General features: G+C 48.0%; 12 protein-coding genes across 12 annotated transcripts; 8 read left to right on the forward strand and 4 right to left on the reverse strand.

Moving 5' to 3' along the window:
* Positions 1 to 387: 387 nt before the first annotated feature.
* Positions 388 to 3,063, reverse strand: P175DRAFT_0427318 (putative regulatory protein Ral2; the record flags this gene model as incomplete). Its single annotated transcript, XM_040893233.1, has 1 exon — positions 388 to 3,063. One exon carries the CDS (start codon positions 3,061 to 3,063, stop codon positions 388 to 390), a length of 2,676 nt encoding a protein of 891 aa, XP_040755480.1.
* Positions 3,064 to 4,415: 1,352 nt separating this feature from the next.
* P175DRAFT_0489252 (peroxiredoxin) lies at positions 4,416 to 5,408 on the reverse strand (the record flags this gene model as incomplete). The annotated part of the gene is made up of 6 exons (XM_040895725.1): positions 4,416 to 4,449; positions 4,519 to 4,771; positions 4,827 to 4,986; positions 5,046 to 5,138; positions 5,216 to 5,324; positions 5,386 to 5,408. The coding sequence occupies 6 exons, from the start codon at positions 5,406 to 5,408 to the stop codon at positions 4,416 to 4,418; spliced, it is 672 nt and encodes a 223-aa protein (XP_040755481.1).
* Positions 5,409 to 5,600: 192 nt separating this feature from the next.
* On the forward strand, positions 5,601 to 6,020 carry P175DRAFT_0553374 (uncharacterized protein). Its single transcript, XM_040900485.1, has 2 exons — positions 5,601 to 5,737; positions 5,800 to 6,020. The coding sequence occupies exons 1-2, from the start codon at positions 5,718 to 5,720 to the stop codon at positions 5,951 to 5,953; spliced, it is 174 nt and encodes a 57-aa protein (XP_040755482.1). The 5' UTR covers positions 5,601 to 5,717; the 3' UTR covers positions 5,954 to 6,020.
* A 21-nt stretch (positions 6,021 to 6,041) lies between these two features.
* Positions 6,042 to 6,627, forward strand: P175DRAFT_0497205 (uncharacterized protein). Its single transcript, XM_040896226.1, has 3 exons — positions 6,042 to 6,205; positions 6,265 to 6,480; positions 6,538 to 6,627. Exons 2-3 carry the CDS (start codon positions 6,369 to 6,371, stop codon positions 6,579 to 6,581), a joined length of 156 nt encoding a protein of 51 aa, XP_040755483.1. The 5' UTR covers positions 6,042 to 6,205; positions 6,265 to 6,368; the 3' UTR covers positions 6,582 to 6,627.
* Positions 6,628 to 8,777: 2,150 nt separating this feature from the next.
* Positions 8,778 to 10,098, forward strand: P175DRAFT_0402680 (EVE domain-containing protein; the record flags this gene model as incomplete). Its single annotated transcript, XM_040892999.1, has 5 exons — positions 8,778 to 8,849; positions 9,044 to 9,209; positions 9,286 to 9,540; positions 9,652 to 9,789; positions 9,851 to 10,098. Coding segments are annotated over 5 exons (879 nt in total), but the record flags the coding sequence as incomplete, so codon positions are not given.
* Positions 10,099 to 10,747: 649 nt separating this feature from the next.
* Positions 10,748 to 12,372, forward strand: P175DRAFT_0527546 (aldehyde dehydrogenase family protein; the record flags this gene model as incomplete). Its single annotated transcript, XM_040899528.1, has 3 exons — positions 10,748 to 10,875; positions 10,945 to 11,144; positions 11,195 to 12,372. 3 exons carry the CDS (start codon positions 10,748 to 10,750, stop codon positions 12,370 to 12,372), a joined length of 1,506 nt encoding a protein of 501 aa, XP_040755485.1.
* Positions 12,373 to 12,412: 40 nt separating this feature from the next.
* On the reverse strand, positions 12,413 to 12,821 carry P175DRAFT_019509 (uncharacterized protein). The gene has a single exon (XM_040892557.1). The coding sequence runs from the start codon at positions 12,682 to 12,684 to the stop codon at positions 12,454 to 12,456; it is 231 nt and encodes a 76-aa protein (XP_040755486.1). The 5' UTR covers positions 12,685 to 12,821; the 3' UTR covers positions 12,413 to 12,453.
* Positions 12,822 to 15,887: 3,066 nt separating this feature from the next.
* P175DRAFT_019690 (uncharacterized protein) lies at positions 15,888 to 16,639 on the reverse strand. Its single transcript, XM_040892560.1, has 2 exons — positions 16,357 to 16,639; positions 15,888 to 16,152 (listed from the first exon to the last, which is right to left on the reverse strand). The coding sequence occupies exons 1-2, from the start codon at positions 16,537 to 16,539 to the stop codon at positions 16,048 to 16,050; spliced, it is 288 nt and encodes a 95-aa protein (XP_040755487.1). The 5' UTR covers positions 16,540 to 16,639; the 3' UTR covers positions 15,888 to 16,047.
* A 756-nt stretch (positions 16,640 to 17,395) lies between these two features.
* On the forward strand, positions 17,396 to 18,531 carry P175DRAFT_0527550 (SMP-30/gluconolactonase/LRE family protein; the record flags this gene model as incomplete). Its single annotated transcript, XM_040899529.1, has 4 exons — positions 17,396 to 17,428; positions 17,502 to 17,662; positions 17,724 to 17,870; positions 17,940 to 18,531. 4 exons carry the CDS (start codon positions 17,396 to 17,398, stop codon positions 18,529 to 18,531), a joined length of 933 nt encoding a protein of 310 aa, XP_040755488.1.
* A 504-nt stretch (positions 18,532 to 19,035) lies between these two features.
* P175DRAFT_019820 (uncharacterized protein) lies at positions 19,036 to 19,708 on the forward strand. The gene is made up of 2 exons (XM_040892565.1): positions 19,036 to 19,236; positions 19,300 to 19,708. Exons 1-2 carry the CDS (start codon positions 19,133 to 19,135, stop codon positions 19,517 to 19,519), a joined length of 324 nt encoding a protein of 107 aa, XP_040755489.1. The 5' UTR covers positions 19,036 to 19,132; the 3' UTR covers positions 19,520 to 19,708.
* Positions 19,709 to 25,535: 5,827 nt separating this feature from the next.
* Positions 25,536 to 27,005, forward strand: P175DRAFT_0428448 (uncharacterized protein; the record flags this gene model as incomplete). Its single annotated transcript, XM_040893301.1, has 1 exon — positions 25,536 to 27,005. The coding sequence occupies one exon, from the start codon at positions 25,536 to 25,538 to the stop codon at positions 27,003 to 27,005; it is 1,470 nt and encodes a 489-aa protein (XP_040755490.1).
* A 108-nt stretch (positions 27,006 to 27,113) lies between these two features.
* Positions 27,114 to 27,580, forward strand: P175DRAFT_0497215 (uncharacterized protein). Its single transcript, XM_040896227.1, has one exon. The coding sequence runs from the start codon at positions 27,322 to 27,324 to the stop codon at positions 27,499 to 27,501; it is 180 nt and encodes a 59-aa protein (XP_040755491.1). The 5' UTR covers positions 27,114 to 27,321; the 3' UTR covers positions 27,502 to 27,580.
* The last annotated feature ends 87 nt before the right edge of the window (positions 27,581 to 27,667 follow it).

Consider the following 27,667-nt stretch of genomic DNA (forward strand, 5'->3'; position numbering starts at 1 on the left):
CATACATACATACCTAGTAAAGATGGGGTCATAGACTTAGAGGGAAATACCACATTACACCAATCAATCAACCAATCAATCAGCCAAAGAAAGGTATATAAAAAGAAAAGAAGGAGGGGGGGGGGGGAATCTATATACTGATGCCAAACCCCTTCCATTCCGCTGACCTCGTAAGCAAAGAGGAAAAAGGAGAAGAAAAAAAAAAAAAAGAAATAAGGGGGAATCTGCATGGGAGAAGCATACATATGAAGAGATACAGGAAGAAAGCGCAAGGGAGAAAAGTATATGCTAGACTACTTGAAGATGGGGCACATGAGATAGAGAGAATAGATGGATGAATGATATGGATATAATAGGCGCAATGTGGTATTGTATCACAACAACAAATTAACCCGCACCAGCAGGAGTGCCCTGTTCCATTGAAAGGGTAGCCAGAGAATCAGGCCCGGAAATTGAAGGCTTCGTGTTCCGTTCGCGGAGTCGCCGACCCTCCATGAGGCCACGGAGGCCGCGCTTCTGGAGCCCAATGACGCTGCTTAAATCTCCAGTCCAGACCGCACGCTCGCCGTGGGTGCCGCGACGACGGCGTGCGCTTTGACTTGGGTCTCCGGCGATCATCTCAGAGTCGGAGTGTTCGTAGCTCGTGGCAGAGAGGGACGAAGTGCTGGCGTTACTTGTAGAATCGTCGCGACGACGAGAGCGATCGCGATCACGATCACGATCTCCGGTTGTGCTGCGATTGCGGCGGTTGAAGACATTTGTGTTAATGCGGAGGGGGATTCCTCGGGAGCTACCTACGGCACCGCCGGCGCTGCTGGCGAGAGAGACACCGGAGGCGCCGTGCTCGGTATCGGAGGAGTCGGAGTTGAGGCGGCTCTCGATAAGTGTGCCGGATCCTGTGGGTTTCTCGAGTTCGCTGGCGGCGTGCACTCCGTTCAGGGCCTCTAGGGTACCGCCTGGCCCGCTGGTGAAACCGGTGCCTCTGCCGCCGCCCGCTGCCATAGCGGCAGCATTGAAGACCGCAGCGGCATTTCGGCCGTCGAGAACTTGATGTAGTCGTTCGACAGTGGCTTCTAAGAGCCCGTCTACCTGGTACGGGCGTGCAAGCTGGAGTAAAGAGCAGAGGATCTGAGGGGTGCAGAGCGGAGATCCGATCGGTGGAAGAGAAGAAGTGTAGAAGTAGTAGACGAGGACTTGAAGGGTCAGGAGGGTATGGGGTAGGTAAAGAACCCGAGGTCGCGCGGTGGGGGGTAAGCTATGTGCAGAAGGGATTTCAAGGTTCGCTATCAAGGACTTAGAAGGATTTGAGGAGTTGCTGGCAAGGGTAGTGGCGTTGGAATAGCTGCTTCCGTGGTCCAGTGATGGGGTGATTGTGACACTGGAATTGCGACTGGGATACGCCTGCGCCGCAGGTCGCAGGGTCGCTGAATCCGAGGTACCGGTATCCGACGATTCTCGAAGTAGTTGGATGAAGTACGGCCCCCATCTCCGGCTCAGGATTCGCGAGTTCACAGGAATTCGTTCCCCACCAACCGCTTGGAGCTCCATATCAGCCATCTCCGGGAGTGACTGAGCCAGTCGCCCTAGCTCATCCGATGCTGAAGAGAATGGCCGTCCGCCAGATGTGAGCTGGGTTAACTTTTGTTGAAATGAGACAGGGACCGATGGCGCGCTGTGCGAAATATATCCAGAGGTGGGTGAGGTCCTGCATGGGTTATTGTAGAGACCAAACGCCTCGAGCTCTACCAGACAAAGATGGGTAAAGTTAATGCGACGGTGGTTATAATCTTCGACCAGGCTTCGCTTCCGATGTCCAAGGATGGCAAAAGTGTTTCTTCTGGCCCACAATACACCTCGATTCCAACCACCATGGCCAAACACAGATCCACCGGCGTCAATTCTACCCCAAGTAAGGCTCTTCAGGTCGAGCGCCCAAAGGGCGTACTCCTGCTTAGATGAAGTCAGATATGTCCCACTAACAACAAAATGCCCGTTAATGACGCCTCCGTTCGGGAATCGGAGGCCCGGCGGCGATGCTTGACTAGGCATAGGTTTCTCGATCAGACGGCCATCCGGTAAGCGTATGTGAAGCTCGAGTTTGACGTCCAGAAAATTGTAGTTGGAATAGATCAGCATGGGACACCCTGAACTTTCTGGTTCCTCTATCGGCTCCTGTGCCTCCCTATGGGCAGACATCGATCCAATATCCGAAACACGCATACCAACCAAGGGGGCAACTACGCTGCGATAAGCACCACAGCTTCTTCCTAGAGGGCTCGTGTTTGTCCACTTCAGGCTTCGGAGGTTGAATACACTGATTTGCTCAATATAGTGGTTGGTGCTATCCTGGCCTCCTACCACCACCATTTCCGCTCCTCCAAATCCATCAATATCCACCCCAATTGAGCCCTGGTGGGGATTGGAAGACGCGGGGTTATGGTGAATCGCGGAGAGCGGAGCAGTTGCAGAGGTAAAATAAGCGCTGGACGGAAGGATAGTTGCGCAATGGGCATATCGACCTTGCGGAGAGTCCACGGCAGGCACCCGAGTCCATGTTCGAGTAGGTACATCAAAAATATGGATATCAGACATGGCAACCATCTCGGGTTGCGATTCTTGTCCTCCCGCACTATTCGTCGGTTCTTTCGGTGGGCTGTGAAGAGGAGACATGCCGCCATAACACACCAGTTTGTTGTCACCAAGAGCACAAACACTATGAAAATATCGAGGCCGGGGGATATCGCCGGTTGCTTCGATGTTCGACCAATGACGCCTTATCAAGTCCAGCTCGTAAATATCCGACGTCAAATGCGGGCGACTTTTGGATAAAATCCGGCCACCAAAAATGTAGAGTTTGTCCCCCAGAATAGTTGTAGTCGCTCCGACAAGGGGAGGTGGCTCGCGGCCGGAGGTACGGCGAACATTGCACACGAGGCCCGATAGATTGATGGGGCCAGAAGCAGAGTGAGGTGCGTTGTTTCCCGGGAAAATTCCCGATGGGACCTGATGTTCCTCCCTGGAGGGGTCCAGATGACCCAGGCTCGATTGGCTTCTCGACATCATATTCACGGCGAATCTGTCGCAGGGGTCGCTCTTTTTCTCCGGATGAGGATTTCTAGGGGAACAAGAAGGTCGGGGGATCTATTTAAGAGCGTGTAAGAATGTGCGACCTTCAGAACTGAACCAGGATCCTTCCAGGTTGATTTTATCTTCCCCAGCTGTCTCTCTCACCAGCCTATCTCCGTGTACGGCGCTAGAAAAATATTGAATCGACAGGGTATCATTCCAGTTGACAGCCACGAATGACAAGGTTGTAGCGTAAACCCAACCACGCACAACACGGCAGATCGCGATAAAAGGATAGGAAATCGCCCCTAGGTACTCCGTACAGCTTGTCGACGTCCAGATCGCAATAGACGAAGAATCTCAGAGAGGACAAAGGACGGTTTTGGTGGCTTTTCCCCGCCTCTACTCTGTACCAGAGGCCCGATTTCCGAGAAACAGTAATGAGAGGCTCGAGAGGTCGTTGGTTCGATCGATAATCAAAGCCCGGCTCGTATGCATGTGCCTCTTTCCCGGTAATTTTTTTTTTCCCCGTCAATAGCCACAAGGGTGTTCTGAAACCACTCACCAACTGTTCAGACAGGATTGTTCGAGTCAACGAGAAAGTCGGAGGCGCGGAGGGTGGATAAGGCGGTCGGTCGGTCGCAGTGGTGGAGAACAACTGTCAGACCATTAAACATTGTAAAATCGATGCTAAAGCCAATCACAATGACAGGCGAGTGTGACAGAAAAGAGCTCGAAGGGAGTCGATGAGATGATTGATGTTTAGAGAATAGATGAAAAAAAGAGAGAAATTTTGGTGTTGAATATATACATATATATATCTACAACCAACTCCTCCATGTAATTTGTTGGATGGCCTATATGGAAGTATCCTCCCAATCGGAACCCCATCTCGGACAAGTTTCTGTGGCATCCTGGATTCTTGGAAGCTTGCAGATGTATCACAGATAGATGCATATGCCTGGTTCTGTTCTCCTCTTAGTTACCTTATGCAAGGTGACAATCTGTTCCCCCCGGATTTGATTTGATATCGTGAGCGGTTTAATACGCCATAACCCAGTCGAAGCTCAAGTATACTTACGGATAATTGATCATTGTACTAGAGTCTAACATGGGAAGAAGTTTGGATAAAAGACTAGTCTCCTAGTAGGTACCTCAAGCGCCTTTGCTTTGGCAGAAAATAAATTTCATTGTATCATCAGGTATTAAAAGCTAATAAAAAAAACTTATGCTTTGCTGTTTTCCTGGAAGGGTTATCCAGTATTCATTGTTTCATAAATGATCACAGCTTGGTCCGCCTCCTTGGAACGGTTAGTTGGAAGTGGGATACAGCGGGATCAAGTCATAATTTACTCCTTCTTGAGGGTGGTGAAGCGGAGATAACTGTTTACAGATTAGTAACCGTTTACTCTATTTTTATGGGTGCAAGCGAGCAAGTAGAGAAAGACTTACGGCTTGACAACGCGGAGTTCGCCAAACTTTTCCTTGGCAGCCTCGGTGGAGACGGGAGGAGGAATGACGACATCGTCACCAGGGAGCCAGTTGATGGGGCAGGCAACACCGTGCTTGTCGGTGGTCTGGAGAGCGTCGACGACACGGAGAACCTCAGCCGTGTTACGGCCGGTGGAGGCGGGGTAGGACATGATCAGACGGATCTTCTTGCTGGGGTCGATGATGAAGACGGAGCGGATGGTGAGAGCCATGCCTGTATCATTTATCAGTCAGTGGGATTTCAGTCAACCGCTATACAATCTACACACCCTTGGAATCGACGTTAGTGGTGTCCTGGTAGTCAACCATGTCGTACTGGAAGGCAATTTTGCGCTCGGGGTCGCAGACGATGGGGAAGGCGAGCTTAGAGCCGGTGACCTCATCGATATCCTTGATCCAGGCCTTGTGGGACTCAGGGCCGTTGGCACTCTGGCAAAAAGTGTTAGTACCATGTAGACACCAAGTTTCACTGCTGTAATGCCACTTACGAGACCGATCAGCTTGACGCCACGAGCAGCGAACTCGGGCTCGAGTTTGGCAAAAGCGCCGAGCTCGGTGGTGCAAATGGGGGTGAAGTCATCCTAAACAGCCAATTGGGTCAGCGTCTGCTCTTTGTTATCTGATGCCGCTAGTCCGCACGGCACTGCAGGGTACCCACAGGGTGAGAGAAGAGAATGGCCCAGCTGTTGCCAATGTACTCGTGGAAGGTGATCTGGCCTTGGGAGGTCTCAGCAGTGAAGTTGGGAGCAACAGAGCCGAGACGGATGCTGGAGAAGAGAGAATCAGTTCAAGCTCAGGTCCAAATTCGGTTCCGGTTTAGAGACTTACGGAGCAGCGCGTTCTTCAGCCATTGTGGATATGAGAGGTCTCAGGGGATATAGATTGAGAGAGGGGGGAGGGTTTGTAAGATGAGATCGAAGTTAGAGAAACGAGGAAAGAGAAAATCGGAAGCTGAGGAAGACCGGAATGTGAAGGACTAAATAATAACCTCCCCGCAAGCGTCCATCTCCGTCATCGCTGTTCCTCGCTCCAGATGCCAAAAGTTACCCCTCCATCATGGATCCCCTCCACGCTCCGCCCTCGATCACGCAATTCCCTTACCGCCTTCAGATGGATCTCTGATGGATCCAGATTCCAGAAGGACCTGGGCATGGTGAACCATGATCTGGAACTGGATTAGGTATGTATCTCAAGATCATTGCATACCCCTTATTGACTCCTATCTGATCCCAACTTCTCTAGAACCACATCCCCTTCTCCACGGCTCAGCATCGACATTTCCCATCCGAGAAAATACTTCTATCAATCTCCCTCTGAATTCCTCCCCCAGATTCCCCTCCCAGAAACCACGTTTATCGGCCGGTTTCAGCTGAGAAATGCGTGGCTCGGCCGATAGCTTGGTGCTGTACCGCCAATAGAGATCACTGCTGATGGCGCAATTTTCACACATCATTGTTGCTGTGAATTTCCAATCACCTCCGCGTGGGAGAAATAAAGAAAATAACTAGGTTAAAAGACAGGGGCTAACAAGGTAGCAGGAGGGAAGTTTTTGCGCTATTCTAGAATTAGGAGTTACGTAGGTTTGTAAACTAGTTTATCATAGTTACTACCTAGGTAGCCATGTATTGACATCTATTTATGCAAGAATCTAGAGAAATTAATGCAAAGAGTTAGTATAGTCCTACCACAAGGCTCAGGATTCCTTACGCTCACGAATTTGCTCGTGCCCAGATTTGGGGACCAAAGAAATTAATACCCACGGGACAATCGTCAATAATGCACCCAACTCGATGCTAGCTAGGACTCGCGCAATGCCTGAATGCTCTTACAATTCCTCCCAAGAGGCTGATGCTGCTGGGTACCCTAAATCGGTGAACATTGTCTTGGTTACCAGCGGAAAGACCCCTGAAAGGACATTTCGACCTGCCCTTCATCAGTTACTATACTGCCTCGATTCCCATTGAGGACAGAGGTTCGTACAGAAAGATTGCGCTGCAATGGCTGAGCTGGCATATCGGTGGTAGGTATCCGCAAGATAATTGAAAGCAGCCAAACAGATTGACATGATACCTATCGCTGAGCATCCAATGGTGACAGTGGGTACAGTCCGAGAAATCGAAGGTTACGATGTCACCAGAAGAGACCAATTGACATTTTGCCGCCCGCATCGCAAATTTCTCCTGGTAGAATGATCGAAACAACAGAGACTGCTGCAACACAAGATTAATAACTGAAATACCATGCCAATTCTGTTGTGGGGATATGTGCACGTTGAAACCATGGTTTGTTGACAAAAAGAGTGGCACAGCGCGGAATTTCAAGTATAGAAGCGCCTAGCTAAAAGCAACCCAAATGGAAAAGAAGAAATCCACAGGTACAGCAAGGAGGTCTTCGATTGGACATATCAGTTAGGGCTTGTGATTCTCCCACCATGAAAGGATGGAATGGGTTACAAGACTTACGAAACGACCGGGAACATAAGATAGAGATTATTTTAGCAAAAGTCTCATGCTCTTTATCACTTTTGGACCGGCTGCTTTTCCGTGGAGTCATCTGAACTGAATACTACATCGCAGTAACCGGCTTGTTCAGGCTCTTCATAGTACTGACTGGTTCAGAGCCTTCGCTTTTCGACTCAAGAGCACACTTCCCGGGGTTTCCTCGAGGAAAAGAACAGGATGAGAAGAAAACCCGCGGCCGTAAGGGCCTGCAAATAGTAAATCCACCACCAGTTCTCCCATTGCTGACCTAGCCCGGTCCTAAAAAGAATCGAGCTTCTGCAGTGAGCTCATCCGGCATGCGGGGCTCTGACCAGAGGAATGGCGAAACAATCCGGGGAGAGGTGTGGACATGGAGTGGAGCTAATTGTCCCGGTCGCGGGAACCGGTGCGCACAGGCTGTGGCAAGTATCGAAGGTGAGGTATATATGTTCAATTCGGTTTTGGGAGAGATGTTGCAGCTGGGTTATCCTGTAAATCCCGTTTATCGTCATTTGCGGGTATGCTTCATTATTTCTGTTGTCGGCGTTCTGTCCGATGGCCGAGTTAGGTTGCCCAAGGTTTCATGCTGTTTGTTCCATAGGGAACACCCTCAACGAGGAACAGAGAGGGAAAGAAGGAGAACTACGATTATTATTATTATTCAGGCCTTTAGCTTCAATGAGGATCATACCTCAAAATCCTGGACCGACCTTGGCCATATACCATGCGGGGACCAGAGATCGACTGGCTAGCCCCAAACTTCCAAGTGTGAATCGAGGACCTCCTATCGGTAAGAGCAGAACCCAATAGTTAATCGAAAGGGCACGGGTACAGTTTGGGATTTTTTATCCACGGAGTTTCCCCCGAAAGCAGCCAGAAGCACGGCTGTTAACCTTGGAGCTGGATGTGCCCGTACATCAGTCCCTAACGATCTTAAGTCTGATGGCGAATGAGAGCTTCACGGAGCGCACAGAAGCATTCTCCTTCCCTTTCGTGTGGAAACCTGGGGTTATACGGAGTATGGAGTAGAGCGCATGCAATTAATTAATTGTGGCTACTCATGAGTCCTTTTTGCAAACAACATCGAATAAAAATCAAAATAATGCAGCCAACACAAAAACACCTGGTTAGTAAGCCATGTTCATTCACGTGATAGCCTCTGCCTGAGGCCCACGCGGCAGGCTCGCGTCCCGGCACCATTTGGGTTCTTGACTCGTTTCCCGACCACAAACACAGCTTCACTTTCCTCGTGTCGTGGGTTGAGACTCTCAATCCAAGTGTATTTTCGGTCCTGGTGGTAAGTGGCTCCTGTCTATGATATTTTTCAGTTCCTGTCCCCCTTTCCATGCAAGTGAGCGGGAGTGTGCCATGCATTCCTTGACTGCGCAGCTCTTCCTTACTCTCCCTTACATTCGCTGTCCCTATGCTCTTGATCTTCCCGTCACGTACACACTTTTGCCTACTTAGCATTTCTTGCACTTGGCTTGCTGCAAGTAGCTCGTTGGTGACTGACAACCCTTCATACTTACTCTAGGCGCGTCTAGAAACCCCCCTGTCTTAGTTTCGTCCTTGTTCTTTTCTATCTGACTGGCTGATCCTCCTCTCACTTGCTTTATTTCCTTTCCTATCCAACCCACCCTTCCCGCTTTTTGCTCAGGCTTTTGTCATCCAAACGTCCTCATTGCAGACATCAATCTTATCGCGCAGGCTCCGCGCTCGTCGCATATCCATTCACTAGCCATGCCGCTTAACAAAAAGCGCAAGTCTGAGAGCGTCTCACTCACTGACGAAGCTGCTACACCTGCAAAGAAGGTATGTATAACCTGCTCAATTCGGTATCTATTGTTATGAAAAAAAATACCCTGATATACGAGTGCGTCGCATGTCGGAAACACTGAGCCCAAGATATACCTACCTATCCTCCCCTTTTACTCTCAACATTCAGGTCATGATACCAAACCCGAGGAAGGGAATATCCGCCCAGCTAACCGTCATTACGCGCGCAGGCCGCACCCGATGCTTCTGCCACTGCCATTACCCCTGCTACCCCCGCCACAGGAGAGAAAAGAAAGAGAGGTCGTCCTCGCAAATACCCGGAGGGCTCAACTCCCAAGCGCCCGGATGGGCCTAAGAGAGGCCGGGGTCGTCCCCGCAAGGATCCGTCGGCCATAGGTAAGAAGTGATGCTGCTTTCTAACCTCCTAGCTTTGCTGGGGGGGACTATGGTTACGGTAACTTACACATATCAGACACCCCCAAGTCAGCCACTCCAAAAGAAGGCAAACGACCAGTCGGGAGGCCCCGGAAATTTGAAGCCCAGAACGGCACCAATAGCTCTACAGAAAAGTCCAAGCGCGCCTCCATAGATTCCAAAGCAGAGGACAACAGCGGGCGTTCATACTGGTTGATGAAAGCAGAACCCGAGTCCCGTCTGGAGAAAGGAGTCGATGTGAAGTTCTCGATTGATGACCTGCGTGCGGCTAAGGAACCGGAGCCATGGGATGGTATGCATATATCTTCATCCGGATGACAGCCTTCCCTTCAGACTACTAACCTTCTACTGCTAGGCGTGCGTAACCCTGCTGGTAAGAACCCTAGTATGACCATTGAAAGAGATAATTCTTACCAAGAAACAGCACGAAACCATTTGCGCGAGATGAAGGTCGGCGACTACGCTTTTTTCTACCACTCTAACTGCAAGGTTCCTGGCATTGCCGGGGTTATGGAGATTGTTCGCGAGCACTCGACGGATGGTAGGCGTTACCCTTGTACTGCAGCTCTGATCCCTGGGTGACTGATTGCGATTGTATACAGAGTCGGCCTTTGACCCCGCGCATCCATATTACGACGAGAATTCCAAGAGGGAAAGCCCCAAATGGGTTGTCGTGCACGTTAAGTTCCAACGCAAGCTGACGAACCCGATCACACTCAATGAACTCAAGGCCCACGGCGGCGAGGGCGGTGCGCTTGCAAACCTTCAGATGCTGAAACAGTCGCGGCTAAGCGTCTCCGCCGTGAATGCGAAGGAATGGGATTTTATTATGGGTCTAGCCGAAGGGGAGGACGAGTCAGCGGATGAATCGTCCAAGGAAAATACAAGTGGAGAGAACGAGGCGGAGTCCAGCGAATAGAGGGGATGGATATTCCTGGCCACCCTAATTTGCTATAGCATTTCCGGGATTTTCAAAGTGCAGTCAGTCAGTTACTTGGGGAATTTGATATGGGTCAAGCGGATTTTTCTCCTTCATCAATTATTTCTGTAAAATCAAAAGGCAACCAACAACATTTCATTAGCAGCTTTCGCACATATTTTCCGTAGGTATGGATTAACCTGCCGAATAGGGACCGTCGGACAGTGGTTGTGATATCTTGTCAATTGTCAATGATAGAGGTGTTCGTGGGGAACCGTTGACAAGTTGCGGAGGGGCAACTTGGATTCCTCGGACGAGTAAGTATATATATCCGAAAGAGGGGCGACCTCGAGAACTGAACTGGAGGTTGAAAAGCTCCATCTATGCAAGGGTACTATTTCCCTCCAGCTCCTGCAAATTCACATCTTGACCCCTCCCCCTCATTCACTTCCTTCTCTTCCTCTCTCCTTACATGTCCTCTCTTCCTCCTCTCCTCTCCTTCAGATTCCGTCTCGGTCGGTTTCCTATCTCCCCCTCCTTCATCTATCCTCAACGACGCTTCCACACTTCTCCCCTCGCCATGGCAGATATCAGTGTTCAATTGACCGCCCCCAATGGGCACAAGTACACCCAGCCCATCGGTCTGTTCATCAACAACCAGTTCATTCCCTCCAAGTCTGGCGAGAAGTTCGCAACCATCAACCCGTCGTAAGTGATCATATCACCCATCTCTTGCCCCCCGATTGGGTTCCACACAAGCTGACAAACCTATCAAAGGGATGAGTCGGAAATTACTTCCGTCTACGCTGCAGGCGAAGAAGATATTGATATTGCCGTCAAGGCGGCCCGTAAAGCTCTCAAGGATCCTTCGTGGAAGCTAATTCCCGCCACAGACCGTGGTGTCTTGATGCTCAAATTGGCCGACCTCGTAGAACAGCACAAGGAAACCCTCGCCACCATCGAGACATGGGACAACGGTAAGCTGTTCCAATCACCTGTTCATCTGGGAATGCTAAACGGTCGGTAGGCAAGCCATATCAAATTGCGTTGAGTGACGACGTGTCAGAAGTTGTCAACTGCCTCCGCTACTGCGCCGGATGGGCCGACAAGATTCATGGCCAGACTATTAGCACCACCTCAGCCAAGTTCGCTTATACTCTTCGCCAGCCCATTGGTGTTGTTGGCCAGATTATTCCCTGGAACTTCCCCCTGGCCATGGCTGCCTGGAAGCTCGGTCCTGCTCTTGCCTGCGGTAACACTGTGGTCCTCAAGCCCGCAGAGCAGACCCCTCTCAGCATTTTGTACCTTGCAACCCTCATCAAGGAGGCCGGTTTCCCTCCTGGTGTTGTGAACATCCTGAACGGTTTCGGACGAGTTGCAGGAACTGCCCTCGTGACCCACACTGATGTGGACAAGGTGGCTTTCACCGGCTCGACCATGACCGGCAAGGAGATCATGAAGATGGCTGCCGGCACCATGAAGAACGTCACTCTTGAGACTGGTGGCAAGTCCCCTCTGCTTGTGTTCGAGGATGCAGACATCGAGCAGGCCGCCAAGTGGGCCCACATTGGTATCATGTATAACCAGGGACAGGTCTGCACGGCTACTTCGCGTATCTTGGTTCACGAGTCCGTGTACGATAAGTTCGTGGCCCTCTTTAAAGAGGCCGTGACCACCACTAGCAAGGTTGGCGACCCCTTTGCCGACGACACCTTCCAGGGACCTCAGGTCACCAAGGACCAGTACGAGCGAGTTCTGTCCTATGTTCAGAGCGGCAAGGACGAGGGCGCAACTCTGGTCAGCGGTGGCAACCCACACAAGAATGTTGGCGGCAAGGGTTTCTTCATTGAGCCTACCATCTTCACCAATGTGAAGGACAACATGCGCATCTACCGTGAGGAAGTCTTCGGGCCTTTCGCCGTCATCTGCAGCTTCTCTACCGAGGAGGAGGCTGTCACCCGCGCCAACGACACAACCTATGGCCTGGGAGCTGCCGTCTTCACCAAGGATATTGAGCGCGCCCACCGTGTCGCCGCAGATATCGAGGCAGGAATGGTCTGGATCAACAGCAGCAATGACAGCGACTTCCGTGTGCCCTTTGGTGGTGTTAAGCAGTCCGGGATCGGCCGTGAACTGGGGGAGGCCGGTCTAGAAGCCTACTCCCACGTCAAGGCTGTTCATGTCAACCTTGGCACCAAGCTGTAACTAATTAATTCTCATGGTCCCCCTCTAATCTTTTAATTCACCTGCACAATATCTAGCAAAAGTTTGTCTTCCTCCTCATTTCTAATCATGATCGTTCTCCTCTCTGTGCACATGATGATGATGATGATGATGATGATGACTTGTTATTCCATGCATTGAATGAAGACAGACACGTTGACGAATAAACCTCTCCCTTGACTTGCTCGTACTTGGTAGAATAGCAAACTCATCACAGCTTTCTTGCATTATACTTGCACAACATCTACCTAGGCAGTAGGTAGTATGCAGTAGGTAGCATGCAGCAGGTAGCATGCAGTAAGCAAATAGACGGCGTAAGCAAGCAAGCAAACATACCTTGCGAATGAACTTTCTAGTCCCAAGTTATTGCGGAGCCAGTCAAGTCAACAGCCTGCAAACTGCGGTAACTACTAGTAGGTAGGTAGAAGCAGCACTTCTTCTTCTTCTTCTTCTTCTTCTTCTTCTCCATCCTGCAGTGTGCACTGATAAGCCAACCTAACTGTATCCAGTCAAGGTGCTTACTGCGCACTTACTTGCAGGTGTAGGTGGAGTAGAGTAGAAGTAGGAGATGGTATATATATCATATCATGCCATGCCATATCACATCCATCACATCACATTACATCATATTTGTGCCATGTTACAGATTCCACATTTATGTATAGTTATTTCCCATATATATGTATGATAAGTTATACGCCCAGATATATGATTTATATTGTATAATATCATTGGGTATGTATATATATACATACACGTATACATATAGCACATATGTACATATGGACACATGTATGTATCTATCTATCTATCTATCTATCTATATATATAAGTTAATACTTGTCCAGAATATCCATCACCTCAATAAAAAACCAGCCTGTATACCTAAGTAGTATACTAGGAGCAGTTGATGTTTACTGAGTAGGTAAGCATGGGTACGTACCCCAAGACCTGAACTACCGTACGTACTCCGTACTGAGGCCAGGTCAACAACTATACCTACCCTGCACGACCTTTATCACCACCGTCAGTACCTGAAATTAGCACACTACGAGGGTTTTTTTTTTTTTTTTTTTCTTCTAGTTAGCAGGTCTTAGACTGGGTATTATACACTCGTCCTTGTGCCCCGTACGAAGCAGAAGACTTCATATCGATCTATACCTGCCTAGGGACTCTACTATATGGTCCTATGGACAGAGAGTATGGGATAAAGAGGTACGGTATGGACCTAAGGTAGGTAGATGATACCGTTAGGCAAAGGGAAACAACATCAACGTCACGAGTGTCTGGATACATGCAGTCGCAGTTCTGTGGAAGAGCAAGCGTGCAGATTAGTTGGATATATGGCATTCCTGCATAGACCTAGGTTCTATAGATGCCTTGTACAGTATGCGATGCCATGTTATGCTTGTTGCGGGTGGATTTGGATATTGGTATTGGTTTTATCAAAAGTGTGAAGAGAGGTTAAATATAGATATAGATATAGATATATATATATATACATATATATAGACACATGTAGTGACAACAAACTCTACGCAAATATGAGTTGCACGTGGTTGCCTATGTTTATTTATAGTATACGTTCTCCTGTACTCCGTAGTAGAGGTGGGATTTTTACATCAATATGCATCCGTGCCGTAATGTACGTGTCTCTATATGTATGTATGTACTTCTGTCTAGAGCAAAGCTCCCAATGCGTACAAATGTCCTTATGCTTGTCCGCGCTCATTCGCCCTTCGCGGTATGCAAGTAATAGAGGCTGAGGGGCATGGGGGCCCCTTCTATTTCTCTGAAGTGCAGGAGATGCTGCACCAATCATACCATTCTAGCTGGAAAAAAAAGATTGACTGGACGAGACGAAGTAAGCGGCGTGCATCTCGGGCTGTCGTGGCGGGCTTGGATTGGGATGTTGGTATGGAGTACTCGTAGGGGCCTAGCTAGTACTTTTATGATTCCTGTTGTTTGATTTTAGAGTCGTGTTTGGGCAACATGGGGTGAGTATCCCAAGTGAGATTAATGGTGTTAGAGTGAGATTAATATTGATCGAAAGCCCATGTCTCAGGTCGCCGTCGTGCCACGGAAAATCCTCGGGGGTCGTCGGCCTTGAAGATGTCTGCGACTCCCGAGGAAAGCTGAAGTAGCGGTACCTTCCGTTGGGCGGCGGAGTCGGTGTTTAGTAGGTACCAGTACAAAGGAAGGTCTGGAATCAAAACAATAGTACAATACCTGTATGTGTCATTTACCTCATGGTAATACGTATACCTAGTACCACTGTACCAGTACCAATTAAGCCCAGGGCCTGATTTCCACTAGCAGTAGTGCGTGAGAGAGGGGGGTTTAGTTGCATGTTGTCCAGCTTATCGTGCATGTATAACCCATGTACGATACGTTGTCATGCATGAAGAATTGATCATGTGAGAGTGCCCATCAGCCTATCCCTCTTTCTCTGCGTATTAGCCACTGCTATTTCCTGCGGGAAGGCTTTCTTAAACAAAAGGGCGTTTAGATGTACATCAGCATACATACAAGATTGTCAAATCGAATCCATCATCTCTAATCGCTAGTAGTTGTGTCGGACGAATAGCCTGAGGGGGGGGGATTGGTTTCGTTCTTTCAATAAAACTGGCCAACCCTGAACAGCTTACACCGCATTTTCTTCGTGTGCTGAATACAGTAAGGACCGACCGACCAACCATGTTGGTGATATTAGGTGGAATAGTAGGAATGTTAGGCCGTCCTGTTTGCTTCCTGCAGGTACTTCACCCGCCTAGGGCCATTGCCTGCCCAACTTGATGCAGATGACGATGCATCGAGGTTGAGCTGGCAGAATGGTGTTCCAATTGTCTTGACCACAGTCTTTCTGACCCATAAGCTCTGCGAGGCTTGAGCACCTCTTGCTGCTTTGGTGGATGATGGGCATCATTATGGAGATCACCCCAGATAGATAAAAGATCGGGATGAGCTGAACCATTTTTTGTTATATTTCCATCCCGCTAAAAAAAAAAAGGTATCCTGCAAACCCCAGACAAAAGAGCTTGATGGATTTAGTGATTGACCGCTTGGATGAGACAACCCACAAAGAGATTCCGAAGACTGGCTAGCACCACTCTAGTAAGCCGAGCCACCAAGCAAAATAGTGCTTTTTCACTGTGTCACTAAATCATTAGCGATGATCTTGTGGGGTGCACCATATTTTCCAAAGGATCTCAAGAGCGGCTGGTTTGTTCGTAAAGTTCTTCTTCTTTTTTTCTTTTCTTTTCTTTTCTTTTCTTTTTTTCCTCCCCTTGTTCTTCAGTTTGCCTGTTTGCTATTCCCTTTCCAAAATTTCACCTAACCCCAAAGGTGTACCTAAGAAGAGTAATTGACTCCCCCAAAACATATCAAAATGCGGACACAGACCTCAGAAGACACCTGGGGAACCGGTGATCAATGCAGAGGATAATGCAGACTTGTCATTTCAACGGCTGTATGTCAGAAGGGTGAAATCCAACTGGTAGAAATTGCAAAGTCCGGCACTCTAGGACCCTGGCCGATAGGCTGTGTCACATTCACAGAGCTCTCCTGATAGCCAGGGACCAACCAGGAGACATGATTCTGGTGAGCCCTGGAATCTTGATGCCATGGACCTGCTCCAGCCTTCGAGCCCTGGATGCTTCAGCTACGATCTTGCCGTAGCCAAGTTCGAACTTTCGTTTTTAATTTTCGATAGCGATAGGTAGAAATAAAGTGCTCGGATGAGATCCTATTCGTTCGCAATAGCTTCTTAAGTAAGTACTCTGTAATCTCCACCAAAGCCCCCTTGTCTGGAAATAAATGAGGCGTACATGACATGGGAAGTTTGTCACACTCTGGCGGTTATCACCAGCGTGACTGGGGCGCTATACTCCGTAGACGGGTAATTTGATTATCGGCCTTGGGAGTGGATACATCTCAGAATACTCCACATTGTAGAAGCAAACATACAGAAAATTCAACAAGTGGTGATGCACCATTTCCTCCCGGCATATTAAGTGCAGCAAATAAATTGAACACGTTCGAGGCTGAGGATTGTGCAATCTGCGATTCGTCCATGATTTGTATGACAGGTGATAGCTCTGGTGGAGGCGCACGCTTTGTTTCAATGATGTCCATCGAGAGCCAATACATCAGGTTTTCAGGATCCGTGGTATTTACGGAGTAGACCGGAAATTTTAAGAATTGCCTAAAATTAGACTCATCAGAACCGTTAGGAATGGGGGATATTGTTGATATCCCTCTAATTTATAAACGGTCGGAATTCTAGACCTTATAGTCTTATACTCTTCCTGGATCTCCTTCCGATTATCCCGGTTAGGTGGGAGGAGAGATCATGTTTGGGGTGGAGCCGAATTTGCTAGGAGTTGGAGAGGCTCTTTCTTCTCGCGCCCAGGACTTGAAACTCGCGACCATTGACTAGAACAGTGGTTAGACCTTGTTGTTTGGAGCTGATCACTGACAAAAATCCACAAACCCATTTTTATCTCCGGAGTATAGTGCATCCATAGTCATACCTGGTAAGAGTATGCAGTTGCGGACATGGCGTTCACATCCAGATCGGCTCCACTTGCTATTACGGAGTAGTTGGGAGTGAGTGAACAATGGGAGAAGAGGGAAAATGCCATTTCCCGTCGTATATCCCAATATTGGCCAGGAAGAATGTTCCATGTAGTGGGATGGGAATAATTGGTTAATCACAGTGGAAAGCTGGAGAGTTGGTTGGTGTATCCCATATTGCCCAAGTCTTAGCGTGGGGGTCACTGGATCTTATTTCCCAATTAGTCACGCTCCACATTCCTCCTCATCCTTTATACTGTCAATTTCCCCCTCCTTTTAGCTTCTACCACCCATCTCTCTTTGTTCTATCACTCTTGCTTTTTCTCTTTTAGCTTGGAGTGAACTATCTCCGCCAAGCCGCTTCTGGGATCTGATCGAACATAAGCTACATCTACGCTGGGTTATCGTTGCGCTATTATCGCGATCGGAAATGTCTGCAATTTCAAAATGGACGGTCTCTGAGGTACGACAATTGGAACCCCTAAGGCGGCTATGCCATACACTGGCAAATTCTCATTGTTTATTTCCATCACCAGCCGTATCTCAAAGTCTCCGGGACTCTGCTGGAGGGCCCATATTACGACGCCAAGAAAAATGAATTCCGCTTCGTTGATATTTGGGAGCAGAAACTATATGTTCTGGACCTCGCCGAGGGCCCTAGTTCTTTGCGTACTCTGGATACGTCCGCGTCGATTGGGTAGGACCTCGGGATGCGCTTGCCCTGCATGACGATTATGAAGCTTATCATTGTGAGACAGGGTAACCGCTAATATTGCAAATCCCGATGAAGACCAAAAAGACCAAATAGTCGTCGGTGCTAAACATGGGTTTGCCCTTGTTAACCGCACCACTGGTGAACTCTCATATATCGCTAAGCCTTGGGATGACCAAGACAAGCTCCACAGGTGAGTTCAATAAATAGATCTACAACGACCCATTTTGGATAATTTATCCATGATCTAACTGATCCTTAGAATGCGTTTCAATGACGGAGCTGTGGATAGCAAAGGCCGACTCTGGGCCGGGGCTATGAACGATCCCAAACACGTGCAAAAGCTAGTCAATGAAGGAGTTCTCTTCCGATTGGACCCAGATCTGAAGCTGAACCGCATGGTTGAGCAACTGACTATTCCAAATGGTATTGGATGGAACCTTGCAAACGATACAATGTATCTAACGGACTCGCCGACGGGCAAAATTTTTGCCTTTGACTTCGATGAGAGTACCGGAGAGATTAGTAACAGACGGGTCCACTTTGATATCGGGAACTCCAAAGAACCAGATGGTTTTGCAATTGATGAGGAAGGATGTATCTGGAGTGCTATTTACGGTGGTGGTAAGGTAATTCGGATTTCACCCGAAGGGAAAGTCATCGGTGAGATCTCGCTGCCAACCCGGAATATCACATGCCCGACGTTTGTGGGGACTGAGCTTTTCATCACCACCGCGAAAGATGATGTCAATGACGAGTTGCTCCCGGAGTCAATCCAGTACGGTGGACACCTCTATAGAGTTGACGTGGGAATCCGTGGGCGGCCCAAGTACGAGTTTCAACTGCAGCAGTGATATAGAAAATGAGGGGTGTAACTATATATATAATCTGATATGTCATCATAAATTTCAGCAGCTCCCGAAACGCTGCAGTGTATGGAGTAGACATGCTGCAATATGACTATTGACTTCCGGTCAGAAAGTTAGTTCCTGTTTTGCCTCAATTCTCTGTACTCCCGTAGGTTGAAGTGATCCGCTGTACTTTTGGCAATCATGGGGGGGGGGGCAATCAGCTGAAACATCTCGATAGCATGGGTACTGATCGGTGAATATCCGTACCTGTTTCGCCTTCCTCGTGTAAGGGGGCTGAGGAAAAGAAAGGGTGAGGTCTAGAAATGGAAGCTCGCATTTGGAGTGGACGCCATTCAATAGGCTCGATACATGTAATATTTCGGAACAAGGTTCCTCGTTCCTCCTGCAAGGTACCTAGGTAATCAACCTACTTTGCTCTCCTCGCAAGCATATACCACTCTAGAAATTTAAAGAATAAGCAAAAAAAAAAGGGGGGGGGGGGGGGTGGTTTTTTTTTTTTTTGGGTAGAAAGTACAGTACAAATTTTGACATTGCATTAGTTACTTGGTAAGTACTTAATTTGGGCTCAGACCTTCAGGTAACTATGCATCTCAAACCCGCCGTGCTAATGTGCCTGTATACCAAGTGTGCATATGCACAGACATCACAGTCTTTCATACTTGGAGATGGATGCATTGCAAATCCCAGGTGCAGAAAAAAAAGCCCCCCCCCCCCCCCCCCTCTCCCCCAAGCAGCCTTAATAATAATTAGTCACAGGGGAGGACAGACAGACAGACAGACAGACAGACAGACAGAACAATCCTATTGTAATCTCAGCCACCGCCGCCTTACCCTAGCTAGTTCTTGTGTAATCATGGCAAATGCAGTGGTTGCTAGGATTCCTTGTGTCGCCTGGAATCATCTCCTAGACTCCTACTGTTGCTTTCTACCCTGTCTGAAGTCGAATTTAATTGGAATCCCAGATTGGTAGAAGAACAGGTGTACGTATTCTTGTATTCTTATGGGAGGTTGAATGCGTGGTTGAGTGACGACAACAATTACCACTAGTAGAATATGCACAGGGTACTTACTTCGTATTCGAGACAGGCAGGAAAGTTTGTCTGTCTGATCGCTGCAGGACGAGTTAACATTAACTCTATACTGGGAAATTTGGCTGGGCATACAAGTTGCTATAGACTAGTAGGTAGACGTGTTTGGGATAATTTTCTTCTTCTTCTTCTTCACACACACACACACACACTCTCTCTCTCTCTCTTACCCGTCTTGTCTCGTGCAACTGAGAGTGAGCAAAGTGAATAGTTACTAGTACCTGCTACCGTAGAGGTACAGAGTACAGAGTACAACAAGTTCGGGTCGTAACCTGGTCTGTGGTTGTGGTGCCGTTGCCTGCTCTGTGCACACTTCCTGCAACACCTTATCCTCCACGGTCCACCCATCTGGAATGACATGAGACGCTAAGCTACGGAAACTGCCTCGATATACTACTACAACCTAAAAAATATTCTGGGGGAGGATCCATGCCGAGGGAATGGAGATTCTAGAGCGCGTGGCATGAGATGTGTACGGAGTACTGGAAATGTAAACACAGAGGAGAGGTACAGTACAGTACAGTATCATGACGGAACCTGGAATAAGCCAGACAGACCTCTTTTATCACTTTAACTCGGGACCGGTTGAGATAGATGATGGGTAAACAAACGCCAGATGAGCGGTTAGGGCGGCACTGAAGATGGGGGCTGGACTCCGTAATAGTCGTAAGAAATAAGAATAGAGAGTGAGGCGAGGAAAAAGAAAAAAGGGCCAAAAAATCAAACAAACAAAGAGAGAGAGAGAGCTTCATTGCTACAGGATTTAGGTGTGGTTGATCAGTCCTGACAAGATGTTACTGTGGAGATATCATGTTACAGTCAAGAAATCTTGATAGTCCCTAGAGGACTGGGTATAAAAGTCTATCTTATTGAGCTACAACTCAGTCCTGACGTTTGGGGTACCTCAAGTACGGTGCTCTATATGGATGCGGATTGGGGTAGCCAAGAAAGGTACAGATGACATTGGTCTATTACTTCTTATTCTTGTCCACCTGGAAGTTGTCAACTCGGTAACTTTCTGAATTCTTCCCTCTGTCGAATTACTAGGACCGCGGACGACCCACGAACCGCAATGTTGGAAATGCTAGTCTCCCCGGAAAGTGGAGGGGGAAGTTTTAAAATCCAACTCCGTTCTGAGATAGCTGGCAGGCTAGTAGCTTGTCCAGGACTCCATAGTCCATATGCTATTTATTTCTTGCCGACCCGACCCGCAGTGGTTGAGTGGCCACTAACCATAACTAGTGAGAGGAAAAGCGTGTCGATGAGTGTGGTGGTGTTACTAGATTCCAGATCCAACGTACAAAGTAAGTCTCTCTTGCCTTGTCGACTAGCGTTTGTGAGACTTGGAATTAACTATTGAACTGGATGATGCGTCAAGTCAAAAACTTACCACGAAACGAGTGCCCTGGTTGGTAAATTCGAATTTTTGAGTCCTGATCGGCGATGGTGTCTGTATACGGAACCCCTCCGGACGACCTATGGTGGGTTCTGAGATCGCATTTTTCCCAAACGACAGGCTCGCATTGAACCTCATGCTTGAGATAAACCCTTTTTACTAGGGTATTTTCATGATACTACTCTGTACCAAGATAGTGGCTTGTTCGACGGAGTTGCGGGCGTGATATCCTGAGACAGCCTAACTCGAATCAGGTGGAATCCACGAAGGAACTAGTCAAGACATGACACTGTCGGAAAAAGAAAAGAAAAAAAAAAAACTACTCAAGAATCATTTTCAAAATGGCGGAATCAGAAAAAAGCGCGGCCTCACTGGCCAATGAGAAAATCTAGAGCACACAGATGGCAGGCAAATTTTCCAGGCTCTGCAGGTAATATACTGTGGTGCTGCAGATTTATGGAGCTCTCAAGTCTCAAGCAACACACCGACCCTTCAGTGCCGGCATGCGGATTATGCACTTGACACATCCATCTGTTTTTCACTTTGAAATCCAAGCATACTAAGTAGCTGTTGATGTCCTGATAATCTTCCGGGTATTATTTCCTTTACTTCTGCAGTGAAGCAAGGGGTTTTTTCTTCCTTGAGACTGGATGTGTTCCCGGGGAAACTTACATCTACCTAGGTATAATTTGGTTCCAACGTGATTTATATCTCGTTTGATCAACGTTGGCCAGGATTCCTCAGCCCACAAAGAGTATACGAGTCTATCTTGCCATATTCTCTAACAGCCGTCGTGGAGCCTTTTATCAAAAGGAGACAGTTTGATATCTCGGGATATCAAACTGCCTCCTTTGTCAACCAAGCCATGTAATGACCGCTGCAGGGTGAACTGGATGGTCAGCATCACCTGGCAAACTTTGTTGTTTGCATGCATCTCCATTGATGCCCAATGACGTAGCAGAAACATATTCGGTTTATTTCTTTTTGGTCTGTGAAGTATTTACTATTGGTCTGCTGATTGTGACATTCGAACAACTCACCCGAGGCAAAAAAAAAAAAAAAAAAAAAAAAGTAGGCAAAACATTATATTTGGGTATGTATAAGCGTGGGCCACTCACAGAGAAAGTGAGCTGTTGATAAATCTGTCCATCTTTCTTTCTTTCTTTTTCTTATTTATCCATGAATGAATGTTCCACCAAAGACCGAGGAGGAGGGAGGGTTCTTCGGAAATCCCATGATTGGCTTTTTGAATCTCTCGGAATTACATAGCCGAATGCGAGAAGGACCAGTGCCAAAAAGACATACCGAGAGTACTCCGGACTCTGTATACCTACCTGGTAATTGTGTTCCCCGGGGATTCGCCTCCAGTCGGAAATTGCAAACTAGAACCAACTGACCACCTGAAATTAGAGACAATGGTTAGCGTTGGCGTGCCCTGCCACATGCTCCATCTCCCGGTTCAGGATAAGGGAGAGCTGAAAAAGCATGCTGCCCACATTCATGCAAGACATGAAGATTGTTCGACTCATTCGCAGTTGTGAATTGGGGGGGGCAAAGTTTCCGCCCCATGAGTACTCCGTAGTGGTGAGCTCGATCGGGGCCCTTGGTCTACACCCGGAGAAAGAGCTGACACGGTATCTCAGGACTATTGAGTCCGGACTGAAGATTGACTGGTAGCTCTTGGGCTACGACGAAGGTTTCTTTCTACATAGTATAGTAGGGGTCCTCGTGGGTTTCTACTCAACTTGAAGACCAGCACGTTGATGTATAGACTTGAAAATCAGTTGATTGTCATTGTCATACTACCTACCTACTCTGTACAAGATTTTTCTCCAATCTATCCTTTCTCATCCTTTTCTGTCTTCTTTTTTTTTTTCTTCTGTTTTTCTTGGAACCTCTCGACTCAATTGAATTTGTTTCCACGCCGCTTCTAGCGGAAGTCAGGAAATATGATGGGCCGCTATTAATCCATGCCGAGCCACTTGATTAGTGTCACCGCAGCATGGCTGATAGTAGTTTGATGAAAGGTCAGCCAGGTTGTTTGACGGTCTGATAGATGCAAAATTTTTTAAAAGGGGGTTGATCACGGGGAGTTGGTGGAGAAATGAATGGCCTTCTTCAATTAGCTAGGTATGCAAGTAGTCTGCGATCATCACATCGATGGGACAAAGATGAAATCCTTCTAGAGAAGAGACGAGATTCTTTCGATCAATCCACTCGGGAATCGTGGTGGTGGTGGTATGATGTTAGGATGATTTTTAACGTGCTGCGGAGGTACGTACGTACTTCTGTTTCGTCCGATGGAGCGGTAAGTGGCCCGGTAGACCGTAGATACTGACCTAGATTGCTGGATCAAAAGAGAGGGAAAGAGAGGGCCAGAGGCTAGTTGGGAGTTCACTAGTTTCCTCTCACTATCCCCTCTCCAGTACTAATAGACATAGACTACTCCGTATGACTATGGAGTATGGACTCCAGCAACTCAGTCTCTCACGACTGACGTGCATGGCCAATTGTCCATCCTTCCCTTGATACAGTCTAGCATTCTCCATCCTTGGTGATTCTGGCCTCCACTAATCCTGTCCATGACCATGGTGACGGCGCCTCTTAGGTGCACCGGCTTGCTCACAGTGTTTTCCCCAGCCCCAGTCCCTTGCTAGCTACCTTTTAGTTCACACACTAGCTTGGACTTAAAGGATTGAAGTGGAACCAGTCACCTCCTAGGTAGCTCCCCTTCCCCAGGGTACAAGTCGCGCAGACTGGGATAGGGTTGGTGCCAGTGATGTTTTACAGCCTAGGTTGAGAACAAATGAAGGAATATTGATAACATGGAGTTGGTTTTAAAAAAAAAATAAATAAAAAATAAAAATAAATAAAAACAAGTCAAAATCAATAAGGAAATAAATAAATAAATAAAAAATTCTAACAAAGAAAATCAGAAAACACCCGTTAGGTCGGAATCCATCCATACCAAGTGGTACCAACCTATTTTCTGCCCAATTCACTCCAGCCAGTCTCCCGCTTTCCCCGGCCCCATTATTATTATTATAGCGTTGGCTCTTGAGAAAACATGGCTTTTTTTGGGACTTTGACCAAAAAGGAGTAGTGATGTTTAGGTGGAATTCTACGGAGTAGAATAATACCCAGTACTCTTTTCTCTGGTATGTAAAGAGTTCGAGTGTTAATAGTGAGCTTCCAGCACCTAGTAGGTACTTTAGTACCTATGTATCAAGCAGTATCAAGCAGTATCAATAGTATGTATGTATGTATCTGTATGTATGAGAATGTACGTCGGTATGTATTGGGACAAGTACTTCCATACTACCTGGGTACTCTACCAGTAGTACTGAGGACTAGTAGGTATCTGGTGTGTACTCCGGAGGTATGGATAGAATAGAAAGCAAGCACGACTCTGCCACCTCACGTTCAATCCTTTTTTTGGTTTTTTCTTTTTTTTCTAATTTATTATTATTATTATTTACTATTATCGATTTAATTCAACCCATATTTTACTATATTTTATATTATATTAGATATATTATATATACATATATATAAATATTTTTTTCCCTCAAACCCATGCCTATGGTTCCTACGCTGTCCCCACTCCAACTACTAATTCCCCATCATCATCTTCGTTCACACCGCTGAAATCTCACAACTATTTACTTATTGACTACTACATCGGACTTGCGAGGACGAGCGTGGACTCCATACAAGCTGGGAGCAAGTTCCCTCTTAGTTGACGGCTTGACAGCCTGTGATCGTCTCGACGACTCAAAAACCAATCCCTCTGGGCATCAATATTAATAATTTGACACCACCTCCATAAAAACCACCTCTCTGTCCCCATCTGCTTGTCCTTCTTCCTACCTGAAGTCCCTTGTTTACCTCCTCCTCCTCCTCCTCCTCCTCCCGTCCACTCTATACCCCTCTTGCTAGCACTTGAGCCCTGTGGGTGTTGTTGCTCAGCTTCTTTTATATATCATTTGACCTCAGTTCTCTGGCGCTATTTTACCATCCTGTTTATCGTATCCCTCCAAATACTGCCAAACGAAACTCTACTTGCTATTGCCTCTTCATACTAGATATTCCCTCTGGACAGGTCTTGTAGTCCTGCTACACCTATCTTTTTGCTACCCAACGCAAGAAGAACCACCAGAGGAAATCCGGAGGGGAAGAGGACTTAGCACGCATAAATTAAACCCTGCTTTTGCTTCCTATCATCTATCTCTTTCCTCTCTCCTCTCCCTTTCCAGATCTTCCGTGTTTACCCTTTCACCGTGGCTACTTTAGTGAGCCGAGTGTTGACTGGTCCTCCATACTCCCCTCCAGTGCACCCCTCGCAACAATATCATTCGCTGTCTGATTACCATCTTTCGCAGCCGACCGGCAGGTCCCTCGCTCACGCTCCTCTTCGCGAGTCTTCGACTCTGCTGGAGCGAAGGGGGGGGCCGCCATGCCCTAGGTCGCTGAGGTATTCCATTGAGAGAGACTTGCAGCATATGTCGCAGATCCCCCCAGCGTCAAGCCGGTCGTCAAACGATGCTCATCTAACCGAGAACCGGAAGAGAGCCCATACCGATGACGATTCATCTACCCCAGAGGGCCGTGAATCGGTGCGCGTTCGACCGCTCTCCTGGCACCCGTCTGCTCCCGTGGAACCTCCGCTGAAATCTGCCCAGCATAGATCGATTGGCGTCCACTCAATTCTGAACCATCCCGGAAAATCAGCCGCAGGAACCCCAGCCTCTGCGGAGAGTGGTCGAGAGGGGCTGGGAGATCAACGGGCATCTGACTCACCATCTCATTCTCGGTTTCCTTCCTCTTCAACAGTGCATTTACCCTCCCCGTCCATGCACCACGCGAAGCCTCCCCCAGTCTTGTCTCCGGGCATGAGAAACCACCATCAGAATATCACTGCTCATTCGCCATCCGCACGTTTCGTTAATGCGGGAGGCTACTATCCACAAAAGCCAGCTGCTTCTCAGTCCCCTTTAGCTCAGCTACCGGGGCTGCAGACAGTAGCTCCCGGTTCGCCTTTGCCGATAGTAGACTCGGCATCTGGACACCCTCCACCTGTACCTAGCCACCAGCAATCGACTTCTATTCATTCAACACCGACGTTTGCCAGTCACCGGGCGAGTACCAATCAAACCCCAAATGCGAGTTCCAAAGAAACCAGCCCAACTTCACCCGTGTCTGTTTTCAGCCAGCTGGGACGGTCTTCCCCTGCTCTTGCGGCAGCCTCTGCACCACAGTCGGGCCCCATGTTTCTGAACTCATCGCCCTACGCAGCCGTGGATCCCATTACTCGATTACCATCAGCCATGGCTGGGCAGAGGCCTGCGGGAGAGGAGACGAATACCGGTATTGGCGGGTCCCAACCGGACGCTCCTCTCCCTGGCATGATACCTTGCTTTTTAGACTTGAAGTCTGGGTCATCCAGTCAGGCGGAGAAGCGAAAGGCCAACAGCGATGCGTCCAGACGATTCCGTAACCGGAAGCGCAACGAGATGCAGATGGAACAGAAGATCACGTCCCAGCAGGATGAGATCCGGAAGCAAGCGGAAACAATTCAAAAGCAAGCCCAAGAGCTACAAACTCTGCTAGAACAGTGCGATTTCTATCATTCCGAGAGAGATTTCTTTCGTGAACAGGTTACCCGGTTTGTGCCATCTAGCCAGCTCCCCGCTCGACCAACTTCCCCTCGGGCCTTCCGACCGTCGTTTGAAACAACACCTTCGGAACGCGACCACCAGGCAAGCTGGTCTGGACCAGATGGCCCCCGAAAGATCGGCGAAACAGCCTCCTGTTCCACGGCTACCTCTGGTCAAAGCATCACGCCAGTTTCGACTCCGAGACCTGCGGGGACCTGGTCTGCTGCTCCCTCCCCTTACCCACCAGGCCAGATGGATGAGCAACCAACCAGACCGATACCGCAGACTCCAGGAACATGGACCCGATCTTCCTAAGCAATGAAGGTGAGGAAACAAGGCCTTGAAACGGGCCATGTTGCGTGGCTGAACTCCTTCCGGATAAGTGAGTTTGGTTTTTTTTTTTTTTTTTTTTTTTTTTTTTGGCCGCTCTCCAGTATCTGTTCTTTCTCTGTGAGATAAGAGAGAGATACTTCTCCTTCTTAGGGACTGGGTGAACTAGTCCTCAACACATATATTGAACCAAAAAAAAAGGGGAGTACACCACATTATAATTTCGAGAAGTGAGAACTTTGAGCTTGACCTTGGACTGCATGCAAGGAATTAGCTGCAATCTCTTGCGAGAGTATTCATGATGGCGCCAGTTGTGTTTTGCATGCTCGCCATCCTCGTCATCTATGTGGTGTTTGCACCCCTCTACGCATATATACATACATACCTCCCGACATACATACCATATTTTATATACGCTCATACGGAGACTCATACTGCCATTCATACGATCTACAAAAATGGGTTTCATTGCGGTCATTAGCTGGATTGGAAGGAGGATATCGTTGACGTGCTTGAATTTTGTTGGGCCTGTTGCTTTTGAGATACCTCATGTGCGTGTGGCTTGATTGATTGGGTTTTTTTTTTTTTTTTTATCTTTTTTTTTTTTGTTGGTATACTTACATAGACTGTATAGTACAATCCTATTT

This window comes from Aspergillus ochraceoroseus (assembly GCF_002846915.1).
Source record: "Aspergillus ochraceoroseus IBT 24754 chromosome Unknown P175scaffold_1, whole genome shotgun sequence".
Classification (NCBI taxonomy): domain Eukaryota; kingdom Fungi; phylum Ascomycota; class Eurotiomycetes; order Eurotiales; family Aspergillaceae; genus Aspergillus; species Aspergillus ochraceoroseus.

What these genes read in the sequence shown, in the direction of transcription:
- P175DRAFT_0497205 (XM_040896226.1), top strand. Translation starts at nt 6,369, where the DNA reads ATGCCTGAATGCTCTTACAATTCCTCCCAAGAGGCTGATGCTGCTGGG. An exon ending in CCCTGAAAGGACATTTCGAC is followed by an intron (nt 6,481 to 6,537) that starts CTGCCCTTCATC and finishes AGAGGTTCGTAC; the next exon opens with AGAAAGATTGCGCTGCAATG.
- P175DRAFT_0553374 (XM_040900485.1), top strand. Translation starts at nt 5,718, where the DNA reads ATGATCTGGAACTGGATTAG. An exon ending in ATGATCTGGAACTGGATTAG is followed by an intron (nt 5,738 to 5,799) that starts GTATGTATCTCA and finishes CAACTTCTCTAG; the next exon opens with AACCACATCCCCTTCTCCAC.
- P175DRAFT_019690 (XM_040892560.1), bottom strand. Translation starts at nt 16,539, where the DNA reads ATGTATTGGCTCTCGATGGACATCATTGAAACAAAGCGTGCGCCTCCA. An exon ending in CACCACTTGTTGAATTTTCT is followed by an intron (nt 16,153 to 16,356) that starts GTATGTTTGCTT and finishes TTACTTAAGAAG; the next exon opens with CTATTGCGAACGAATAGGAT.
- P175DRAFT_019820 (XM_040892565.1), top strand. Translation starts at nt 19,133, where the DNA reads ATGCATCTCAAACCCGCCGTGCTAATGTGCCTGTATACCAAGTGTGCA. An exon ending in GGATGCATTGCAAATCCCAG is followed by an intron (nt 19,237 to 19,299) that starts GTGCAGAAAAAA and finishes AATAATAATTAG; the next exon opens with TCACAGGGGAGGACAGACAG.
- P175DRAFT_019509 (XM_040892557.1), bottom strand. Translation starts at nt 12,684, where the DNA reads ATGCTACCTGCTGCATGCTACCTACTGCATACTACCTACTGCCTAGGT.
- P175DRAFT_0497215 (XM_040896227.1), top strand. Translation starts at nt 27,322, where the DNA reads ATGGCGCCAGTTGTGTTTTGCATGCTCGCCATCCTCGTCATCTATGTG.